At 37.5% G+C, this 12,007-nt stretch overlaps 1 protein-coding gene across 1 annotated transcript; it reads left to right on the top strand.

Annotated features, from left to right (window-relative positions):
- Nucleotides 1-2,850: 2,850 nt before the first annotated feature.
- PYGO1 (pygopus family PHD finger 1) lies at nucleotides 2,851-5,856 on the top strand (the record flags this gene model as incomplete). Its single annotated transcript, XM_009083223.1, has 2 exons — nucleotides 2,851-2,936; nucleotides 4,735-5,856. Coding segments are annotated over 2 exons (1,208 nt in total), but the record flags the coding sequence as incomplete, so codon positions are not given.
- Between the last annotated feature and the right edge of the window lie 6,151 nt (nucleotides 5,857-12,007).

The raw sequence follows: 12,007 nt of genomic DNA, 5'->3' as shown, positions 1-12,007 counted from the left end.
CAGCTGGATTGCAGCCTTGAAAATGAAAGAATGAAAATACACAGCAGTGTTACAAAGGAGACTGGGATTCATTAGGCTCCTCCACTCTGAAGCCCTGATGTTCTTGATGTTTTAAGCTTTTTTTTTCTGGGTAAGGTGTGGATTCCGCTATGTATATTGCCATTGATTTACTGTTTGCTTGTCTAAAACTGTTCTAGTAACAGCTGGATTGCAGCCTTGAAAATGAAAGAATGAAAATACACAGCAGTGTTACAAAGGAGACTGGGATTCATTAGGCTCCTCCACTCTGAAGCCCTGATTCTGCAAATATTTAAGCATATATGGTTTCACATGCCTGAGTTCCCCACCGAGTTCCACGCGATTACTGCTTAATATCAAAACTGTTTACAGTATCAGGGCCATAAAAGAGGCTTTACAAATCTGGTTTAAATTACACTATTTTTAGTTTTCTGTCTATAATGAAAAGTTTATTCAGCCATTTATGTTTCTTGGGAAAATGTTCTGAGATAAAGCACTGTTTAAAAAGACTCTGGCATCCATCCTGTAAAAGCCTAGACAGAGATTTGTCAGGGAGTATGAAAATACTCCATAGTGTATTTGCAATATGCTAAGTATGGCATAAATTACATGCAAAGTCATAATCTCTTAATATGTAAACAAGACTACAAGTTGCAGTTCTGACTACCACAGTAAATGTCTTTCTTGTGTATGTGTAAAGTAGAAAATACAGAGCTTCTCTCTTCTCCTTTGCCCAAATGTGAATGGCTGAAATAAATGTCATCTGTAGCTTAATAAGGGAGTAGTTATCAGGTATGTATTTATCTCACTAGATCCATGAGATATATGTAATCCCAGTCACAAGGATTATACTTTTGCATGAAAAATTAGTGTCAGACAACGAAATAGCTTCTCACTACTGCAGCATTCCAAAATGCTCAGTACACCTTTAATGCAAGTTTGTGTGGTAGGTACCAAAAGTGACTTTGTGGAAAGTTTATTTTGGCTGCACAAAAATGAGCCTTATTCACTCTTTTTTGGAGGTATGCTAGGACTAACATTCTGTTTCCTTTCATGTATAAATTAAATCATTATAGAATCCCCAGGGAAAGTATAAATTCTTAGGGTTGAATTAAATCATTGGCCTCACACAGCGAGAGCTGAAAATACAAAAGCTTTGTGCCTCCCCAGACACAGAACTCACTTCTGCAAACCTAGGCATGTGAATGGCTTCACCTCTGTAAGTGATTCAGGTAGAAGCTGGTGAAACTTGTCACTGGAATTCTAATATTCATATGCTTATGTTTTTGGTATCCTAGAGAGGGAATATATACATAATTTTATAAAGTTTTTATCCTATGCTACTGTAAACCAGCACTTGTGTATGATCCTCAGTATTCTGCTTGATCACAGATTTACTGATGCCTGTGTTGCTAGCTGTTGAATTTATTAAAAGAAATGCGGATATATATATATATGTAATATTTTGCTTTCAGTGGTTAATGCCCTATATGTACATTTTTGTGTTACTTTACTGAATGGTCTTAAAGCTGGTTTACCTGTCTGCTGGGAACACTTGTCTAACAGAGAGAGTGTAATGCCATCCATTATGCTGCTTTGCATAATACTGTTGATAATTCAGTTATCTACAGGTTATTTGGTCATAAAGGCAGATCTGTGTGTTCAGCTGTGTGCTTGCATCTTGCTAAAGTTTGACTTGTATTCTGAATATGAGTTTTAAACAAACAACAGTAAAATTTTTAGGTTGGATTGTCCACTTACTGTTCTGTGCTGTTACTATGTATTTATCTAAAAGAGCAAATAAGTTGTTATCTTAATGGGCCCAGGAAAAAAAGAAGTAACATAGTTTCTTAATGTAATGATGTTAGTATCTTGCTCTCATATCACCTGGAAGTTATTTTCATACTTCAGCTCAGGGTTTTCTTTGCATTCCCATATGATGGCAAATTCCCTTGAGCCCCATCAAGGCAGACCAACTGGGATAATAAAGAGAATATTTCGGTTTTGCATCTATGGTCTAACTAGGGTTTTAAAAATGAAAGCCATGAATTATACAACTTTGAGAGTTTGTCCCAGTGTTATGAAAGGTGAAGAAGAATCCCAGGCGAAGTACAAATATCTCAATGTCAAGTCTGATTGAGTGACCAATAAAATGAACATTTTTTTACTTTTTGTGCCAGAGGAGCTTTGCTCGGTTATTCTGTGAGGTTTCTGCAGTTGGGCAGGTTTGCTTAGAGCCCCTCTTACTTTTGGCAGGTGTCTTTTTGTTTGATCAAGTCTTGCATTTAGTGATCTGGTAAACTGGAGATGTGTCTCAACAACACGGCAGGTTTTCAGTGATTTTTGTTCATGGATGTGCTCCTGTTTGCTTTTTCTTTCATGATGGCTTGTAACACACTGTTGTGGATTGCTGCGGTGAGTTTGATAAATGCTGTGTCTGTCCAAGTTAAGTAAGAGGTGAATTTTAGGCATGGCTTTATACAGTTCTTTTGAAAGTTTTATGAGTTATGCAAACAAGTAATATTTCTAACTGGTGAAGTGGAGATGTTAAGAACCAAGGGACAGATAAACATAAAATAAATGGAGATGTTTATTCCAACGATAATGAGCATGAATTGGACATTAAAGTGTAATGGAGTAAGACAGCTATGGAGGAGGTGTGCTGACTTTGCTCCAGGTGTTTGTTCCTCAGGGACTTGCAGTGTAAAGCACCAGAAATAATTCAAATTCAGTATTTGTAGCAGATATCTGTTGCTATGACAGTCAGAGGCAAACTTACAATGCAGTCTGTAAGAAAACTAATTCATTGTTGCACTGATTGAAATTTTGTAGGTGGTGACAGTGGATTGGATGGGTTAGGAGGACCAGGAGTTCAGCTTGGAAGCCCTGATAAGAAAAAGCGCAAAGCAAATACACAGGTAAATTCCCTTTGCTTCTTTGGATTTCTTAATGAATAGTGCACTCACACGTTGTTGGCTGGTATGACTGTCTGGCATTGCTCAGAATATCTGTCTGTCGTCACAAATAGCAGCTAAGTGCAAAAGATTTCAGTTTTACCCTGAAGTTGGAATCTTTATCATACTAGTTATTTGCGCCGAAGTTATTTTAATCTCTGTAGGCTGCCAAAGACCTCTGAAGAGAGGAGCACAGTGAGACTGCAACAACTTGTATTTTTGCCATATGGATTTGATTCTGAGACAGACTTTCTTTTAATGACTTTGTTGTAGCCATTGGTAGAAATCTGTGCAGCATGAGTTGTTGCCATGAGACTACTTCTCTCTTTACTTTCATTCCTGTACGTGTGGATTTGTGGCTAATGAATCAGTACACTCTATTAATGCTTTGACTAAACTCTTGTCACACTCCCCAAGTGATTTTTTTAAGCAAAAGCTGTGAGGCAGGTACAGCTCCTTTCCAGTGAATCCCTGCAGTTTGACATTTCTATGCAGTTTTTCTTTGCAGAAAAGGAAGCCTGAATACAAAACACGTTAAGCAATTGGCTATCTGTAGTGCAGAATTTTCATTTGTGTGTTCATTCAGCTTTGAGTAAGAGTATCTGTTAATTTGGTACTGCCCAGAGAGAGTAACTTTATTTATGTAGGTCAAACCATCACTTAGTTAGGCCTATCCAGAGTCCAATGAGATGTGGATCTGTTTTATTAATTTTTGTTTTGTTTTAAAGTAGTCATGGTGAAACCTGCTCTGAGAAACATTCAGTTACTGTAAAAGGTTTCAAACCTCTTTCTTGGTGGAGCTTTCCTTGTGTTCTGGAGTGGTGTTAACTGCAGAGGACATGCAGATTAGCTTCTGCTCTTTTCTTACCAGGTTCAAAATTTGCAGCAAAGCAAAATTTTTAATTTTTTTTTTTTAAATATATGTTCAGTCTAGTCTATTAGTACCTAGGAGGAAATGCTTTCTGTGAGCCCAGTTAGTGTGAGGGTAAACCTGGTAGATGTTCCCTACAGGCTAGTTTAGAATGAAATTCAATTGTATAGCTACTTAGGTGACATTTAAGCAGCCTCTGGGCTCCATTAAACACTTGATTATGCTCTGTAACCAGAGCTTAATCCTTATATTTTATACTTACTGACTATGCTTTGCAGACTGTCCACAATCACTGAATGCTTGTAAGGAACACCTCTCTTTGCTATAGAAATATACAGAATGTAGAATATTCTACAGAATACAGAAAATACCAATCTGCTGACTCCTATATTCTATATGCCTTTTCAGGGTTACAGTAACATTAGGTTTGTATATCCTTATAGAAATGGGGTGTCTTAAGAGATATATGTTCAGTAACATGAACCCAAAATGAAGCTAAGGGAATGCTTCAAATCTGCTCTCCAACATTCAGAAATACTTTGTGCATGTGTTTGTGACACTTTGCTTTCTGTGTTGTTGCTTGTCTTCTGCGAAAGATGAAGAAATAGAAGTTGCATACCAAGTAGTATATTCAGAAGGATGGTTATGCAACTGCAAAATTTTTCAGAGACGGAGACTACTATAAATCACTATGTTATCTGGAGCCCAAACTCCTCTCTTGCCTCTGTACTGAAATTTCAGACAGCCTGGCAGGGTAGAGTGGGTGAGTTTTACACAACAGCTGAACAGTTCTTTCAGCAGTAGTATTGCTAATCCAGGACCTTTGTGGTTGGTCTGTCTTGCAGGGAAATACTAAAACTAATTTGAATATTGTATTTAAAATATTTGTAGGGATCATCATTTCCTCCTCCATCTGAATATGCTCCACCGCCGAATCCAAGCTCTGACCACCTTGTAGCTGCAAATCCATTTGATGACAACTATAATACTGTGTCTTATAAACCACTTCCTTCAGGAAATCCATATTTCAGTAATCCTGGTTATCCTGGCTTTGGAGGCTATAACACTTTCAGAATGCCACCTCATATGCTGCCCAGAGTGTCCTCGCCATATGGTGGTTCTTACTCCCTGAGAAACCAACCACATCCTCTTCCTCAAAACCCTGTGGGCATGGGTTTTAGTCGACCCCACTCTTTCAGCTTTGGTCCACATGATAACCCAGGTTTTGGGAATCAACCACCTTATAGTAGTGGTCAGATAAATCAAAATGTCAATATGCCTGCTCAGCATTTTAGGCCAAATCCTGGGGAGAACTTTGGCCATTCTGGTCAGATACCTCACCCTGATGTGCCATCTAACTTTGGCCCTGGAAACAATCCAAATTTCCCAAATTCTCAGCTAGAGTCAAACCATTCTTTTGTTCCTCCACCAAACACATACAACCAGACAAAATCATCAGCACAGAAACAAGACTTTAGTCAAGGAGCAAGCAAAGCATCCAGCCAGAACACTGCTGCTCATCAGCATCATCACAGGACAGAGGACATTGTGAGTCAAGGTAACAGTGACCTAAAAAATGCTACTCGAAACAATGTGGTGAATCAGGATAACAGCCATTCCAGCAGTGCTGATAACACCAGTGCTGGCCATTCAAATGGGACTCAGGGCAAGTCCCGCCAGCCTCGAGGAACCGCGGAGGGATGCAACTCTGAAAAGAGCAGCAAAACACCTCTTCATCCCAGTCGTCATGGGCACTCGTCCTCTGAACCTGTGTATCCGTGTGGGATTTGTACACATGAAGTTAATGATGACCAGGATGCCATCCTGTGTGAAGCCTCTTGTCAAAAATGGTTCCATCGCATCTGTACGGGCATGACGGAGTCAGCTTATGGCCTTCTCACAGCAGAGGCATCGGCAGTTTGGGGCTGTGATACTTGCATGGCTGACAAAGATGTGCAGTTAATGCGCACGAGAGAGACTGCAGGGCCACCTGCACTGAACACAGAGGGCTAACAGCCTGCACTGCTGGTAGTGGATGAAATACTTGCTATGAAAATTTTGGTTACAAATTGGGTACTTCACTTTCTGCAGACAATCAGTTGTGTTTGATTGCTGTTATCTTTTTTTTTTTCCCCCAATCTGTTTTCATTCATAAACTTCCATCTCGGCTTTTGTGCTCTTAGTTTTATGTGTGCAAATGTTTTACAGGATGGAGTATCTTTTGTTTCTGATTAAACTGTAAAACATAACTGAGGACTGATCACAAGTAGGATGTGCATTGACAATTTTATTGAAGGAAAAATGTGCCTGTATGAATAGCCCTAATTTGCTAGTATTAATGTGTTAACTAACACTAGCATTTAGTGCTCAGTTTTAATGGTACTTTATTTGCAAGTACTCATTTTTTTCTTTTTTTTGGCATGAATGTCTGTTATTGATGTTCTTGCTAGCCTTTCTTTGACTATAGTGGAGATGACATGGAGGAATGTGCAGTATTAATAGTTAGTTATTTTAGGGTAAATACAGAGAATTTTGTATGTGCTTTTTCCTATTTTTGAAGTGAAGCATTAACATGCTATTCAAAAAACTGATGAATTAATGCTTAGTAACACAATGAAACCTGCTAACTCTTCCACATTTCTATTTCCTTGAAAAGGCAATAATCTCCACTGACTTCTCAGCAAATACTTGCTGAAGGCTCTTGCTAGGTTTTGCAGTATTTGGAAATAGTTATGAAATACAGTTAAATTGGAAAAAGAACACATCAAGTTGATGAAGTCCAGTGCTTTAAATCTAGAGAATACCAAAACTAGGGTTGCATATGTAACCTGAATTCATTTATCTTGAGGACATACATTAGGATACAGTCTCTGCACCTGTCATGGTTGTGCAGTCATGCAGCTCTTTCTCTTCCTTTCCCACTGATGGTTCCAGTCTCCTGCCTCAGTGCTGCTGGAGAATTGTGAATGAACTAGTGCACGGGAAGTCCTGCCCATCTTCTAGGGCTTTCACCTAGAGCCTGCTCAATCATCCTGAGCTTGCACAGTCCACTTGGCACGAAGGAGGGTCCAAGGTGATGGAGTGTGCTCCACACGGGCTCTGAATTGCACAATAATTTGGCCAGCAAGGTCTTAAAACTAAATTCTCACCAGTGCCTCAGCCAGTCTTGCAGTGAGGGGGAAGGAAATCTAGAGTGAAGAATAAAAATGTGACTTTCATATCAGGTGAGTTTAGCTCGCATCAGGACTAAGGAATCAGAAGTTTAGCTTCTTTGCTAAACCTGATATCTTACTGACAAGTATGAATGGCACTAGAGCTTCATATGTGATGCTAAGAATTCTGTTTTAATATGGCTAATTTGATCTTATTCTTGATCTTAAAATAACTCCTCTTCTTTTTTTTAATGTGGGGGAAAATTTAATCTAGCCTTGAACAGTTCAGCCTTAGCAGTGATAGTTACATGTGCAACTGAAAAAGTGTTTCTTTAGAGAGAAGTGTTGTTTTGGCTTAATAAAAGGAGGCATGGTAATAACAGACTCTGCTTGTAATACACACCACTGTGCTGGAAACTTAGTCTTTGAACAGCAATTAAATCACATGTCAAGATTACAGGTACTAGTCACGTTCCTTAATGTGATAAATTTTCAGGTCTATGATGAGTGATATAGGAGCTTGTAGAGTACAGTCATCTAAATAAAGAGGTAGTTGTTATGATAAGCTGTGCTAATGAGTGAAAAGTAGGGCCTGTTTGCTAGTTCACCATCATATTTGAGTTTAAGTGGGCTCTACTGTGGTACATTCCTGGAGAATACTGTGCAGATCTACATAGCTCTTCTTGTTTTATTTTAAAAGTGAAAAGTTCTACTGGATAAGTGCAGTATTGCCCTCCTTTTTTTTCTTGTCCCTCATCAGGAAAAAGAAAATGATGTCTAATGTGTAAATGACACATTTCATATCTTAAGGATTTCCTGTATGGAGGTGCAAAGAAAGTTTCCAGGGCCTGTGTTTTCATCACTAGTTGTTTTAATTTAGTACAGAAACTAGACTTAGTCTTGTTTTGTTAAAGGTGTGATACTTAAAAACAAACAAAAAACCCCCAACAGAACAACAACCTCTCTTAGAGAGACTTATTCTTCAGTAGTTTTCCTAATGACTGACAGACTGTTAGAATTTGCTTTTGGTACCTGAAGTAGCAATTAAACCAAACCTTGTTTAGTTAGATTTGTTCCTCTGGGAATCAGTTTAATCTCTGCAACAATTTGCACTGTGAAGGTAGTGGAGCTGGTTCACACCTACAGCAAGGTAAACAAAATAACAGAACTTGCTCAGTGGAAATTCAACAAAAGCTCCAGTGATGATATTGTTACCCAAATCTGCTGTTCACAGTACCTGTCCCACTCCCACACCCTATGCCTGTTCAGAAGATTTTTGGGGTATCTCAGAAGTCCAATTAATGTTTAAACATTTTGGAGCAGATGTATTTAAAATAGCCATGTATTTCTTAATCTCTTTCTCAACCAGACATGAAGTTAGGCAAGTATTTTCTAGATTTGCTGTTCAGACATGAGTATTTAAATGCAATGTTCTTAAAAACTTCAAATCAGCTGGAACATCATTTTATAAGGCCTTAAATTGTGTATTTGTGAAACTTACTCTAACAATTTATTTCAGGTTTTCCAAACTGGTACTATGTTGGGTTTGTAACCCAGTAAATTTTCAGCATTTATTAACCTCCAAGTTCAAGGCATTAGCAAATGCCAGTTATAGCAAATAAAACCAAGTGAACAACAAAACCCAAACTTGTCAGCACACTGATCCTAGAGATATGACTGATGAGGATCTCCTAAAATCATCCAGTCAATATGCTTGCCCTACTGATACACTCTTGGCATACTTGAACACTTTAATCTAGAGAGTGGGTTATATTTTGTTTTTCTCTGCATGTATTGACTAGTAGTAGTTCAAGTATGCACAGGAAAAACAGCAATCATGTTTAATTAGGTACTAGGAAAATGTGAGCTGATAGAATTAGAAGTTAGTTATAGAAGGGTAGGTGGGAGGGAGGGAGGGTTGCCTAGAATAGGTGAAGTTTTTTGTAATACTCTACATGAAACAATTTGTATTGAACTATCATGTGCTTCATTCATTACTAGTGATTTAGACTGTGCTGGTGCTGCACACCAAAAATATTGCAAAGATTTTGTAAGTCTTGCAAACCTTAACATTTTTATGGGAAACGCCTGTGTCCTTTTTAAATTGTTCCTTGTCATGGTCAGAAATGCAGCCTAAATTGCCCAAAATGTTCTTTCTTTTTCCCCTAGGCTGAAATAAATAGGTATAAACTGGATTGTACTGTCCTTAATACTTAGAGGTGGGGTTTGCCAGTGACCAACTTTAAATGAGAAAACATGTAATTTTCTCTTTAAAATACTTGTTCAATTGGTGTCAGGGTAAGTGACAGTATATAGGCTAGAGGGCAGATATAAAAAAAATCCTGTTTCTTGCTGCTTTTTGATCCTCTCTACAACTTGAAACAAGCAAGTTAACTGTTTGTGCCTCAGTCTCTTCTTTCAGAAGATCAGACTAATGCTTACTTCCCAAGGTTGTTTAGAGACCTAGTTATTATTTGAGATCTTCAGATGAAAGAAACTAATGAAAGTAATATAGTTTGCTCTGCTTAAAACAAAAGTATAATTTTGGGGGCTGCTCAAAGAAGATTATACTTTGTGACCTCTGAAGTTTTTAATCTAAGAACCAGTTTTGTAATCACATTTTTCAGGCTTAACTTCAAGCATGTGAGAATTAATGAAGTCAGTGGAACTGCATGCACACAGTGAAGAATGTTTCAGAGTGTTTGCAGTTTGGGGCCTGGGATATTTGCAAGTGAAATGCTTTTATGGTTTGAGATTTTTACAAAATCAATGGTGTTCAAATGTAGCACCTTTTAAACATTTGTCTTTATTCCAACTTACTACGATAACACACCTGCATTAAATATTTCCCTTTCATTTTATAAATAACCATTGCCTGGCAGTAAAAGTATTGGTGTAACATTTAAAATAAAAAGGAAGTCATGCTTCTTATCATGTTGTATGTGACTTAAATGACTGTTTCATATTAAAACTAATCTTTCCTTATGTACTGCTTAAATATACCTGTTTTGGGATATCGGTTCAGTACTTTTTATACAATCTTGAATGTGTTCCACATTGGTGACATGTATTTTTGCAACAACTTTTTTGTTTTGATTTTAAATTAGAGCATGTCTGATGTAATACATGCATTAGTGCTGTGGTGTGTGGCAAAGTTAATGTATGTAATTCAAATTGGAAAAGTTTCCAGACTTTGTCCAACATTAACCCTGTGGCCAGGGATTAAATTACTATGTAATACAAATTATTTCATACCATGATGTGTTTTAAGCTACTCTATGAAGTATGTGAAACATTATTGTTTATGGATTGGTAGCTGGTGTGGTATCTTGCATAGAATGAGGAATGATAGATGGTAGCATGATAATTAAAACTGAGTACCCTTCAGAACACACAGCACTGATGTGCATTGTCATCTTGTTACCATAACTGTTAGTATGAATTTCTTAATATTATCCACTGACAAATGGGTGAACATTTGGTAATCGGCTCATGGGTGTGAAAATTCTATTCTAACACTCCTCACTTCGTTTACAAAACATGTAATTTTTATATCTATTGGAAGTGATTAGATACATGCAGGAGGATGTAGAACTGGATGTATTTTAAAGTTATTCTGCAATTGCCAAGTTTTGTCTGAAGCTTTCTATATTAGAATAGACTCTTCCTTAAAATTGGAAACTAAGTGTACTTAGCAGAACTCTTTAAGGCAATATAACTATCACACTACATCTTGAGTTATGCACATTCATTTCTTTATATGGAACTCCTCTGATTTGTTGATAACTTATGCTTTAGATAGAAAAAAAAAGGATGCCTTTAGTGGCCTAGTGTTGTGTGTCATCAGTTCTGAGGTGATTTATTCTGAATGGTGTTCAGCCTCTTGGAGGTGCTGCCTGTAGCTTCAAGTGTTTGATGTCGCCCTTAGTCTCCTGGTTCAGAAAAGGCTTCTCCCAACACCAGAGGGAATACTTATTTCTCTATTGTTTGCCATACATGGTTAATTTTCCTTTTCATGTTCAAACAAACTGTCTGTCTCAAAAGAAGTTTTGATCCAACCCCACCTTTTTACTTGGAGATCTGTGCACTGTATTTCAGGAATTGCTGTACCGGAGACATTTTGGGATTGGAGTCATGAGAGATGTTGTCTGTTCCTAGACACTCATCTACTCTACAGGATAGTCTAAATCTGAACTTCCATACACCTTAAGGAGGGCAAGCCTTTAATATTTTTGTTTGTTTGCTCTTTTCTTGATAGTTTTTTTCTGAAATGTGAAATAATACAGAGTTGTTAGAGATTTTTTATTTAAAAGACAGTCTTTCATTCAAGCTTCATACATGGCCTTTCAGAGCAGACACTGTGTCCTTCAGGGCCTTCTGACTTGGAAACTTTTGTCCATTTTCTCATTTCACTGTTAAAGATGAGTTGAAAAAGGCAAGTTACCAATGTACTGCCATCCAAACAATGCAAAATATAAGCTGATTAAGATTGTTGACATTTTAAAATTATTTTTTTTGTTAATAATGATGTGATATTTTTACCTTTTAGAAGAACATATATCAGAATCTGATTTGAGTGTTCTTGGAAAATGTATATGGTAGACTTTGTCCAGCACTGTATGTAACTTTGTTGCTTTTTGATGTCTGGTTTCAGTTTCTTTTAAAATAAAGATAATTTTTGTGGGGAAGTTGCCCGTTGATTTTATGAAGATGATGTAATGCCTAGATTGACTCTTCTAATGTTTTGCCTGTGAGAATGCATTTGGATTAGGGATAATCCTGCAAGAAAAACAGTATGAGGTCATATTGATCAGAAAAGACAACTCCTGCCTCTCTTGGAGAGCTCTGTTGTTCTGTACAGGCATAAATCTGAAGTAACTTCAAAGCAGATTAGATGAGATCTTGCACCTTAAACCCTGTTTCTTTCTCTTGAGCATGGGAGGAAAGGCCTGAGCACCATTTGCCTGAATAGATTTTCTTTTAATAACTTTCTACACTTGGGAAAAGATTAT

Source organism: Acanthisitta chloris, unplaced genomic scaffold (genome assembly GCF_000695815.1).
Source record: "Acanthisitta chloris isolate BGI_N310 unplaced genomic scaffold, ASM69581v1 scaffold42580, whole genome shotgun sequence".
Classification (NCBI taxonomy): Eukaryota; Metazoa; Chordata; class Aves; order Passeriformes; family Acanthisittidae; genus Acanthisitta; species Acanthisitta chloris.
Note: the sequence above shows the minus strand (reverse complement) of the source record. Positions and strands in the feature narration are given on the sequence as shown.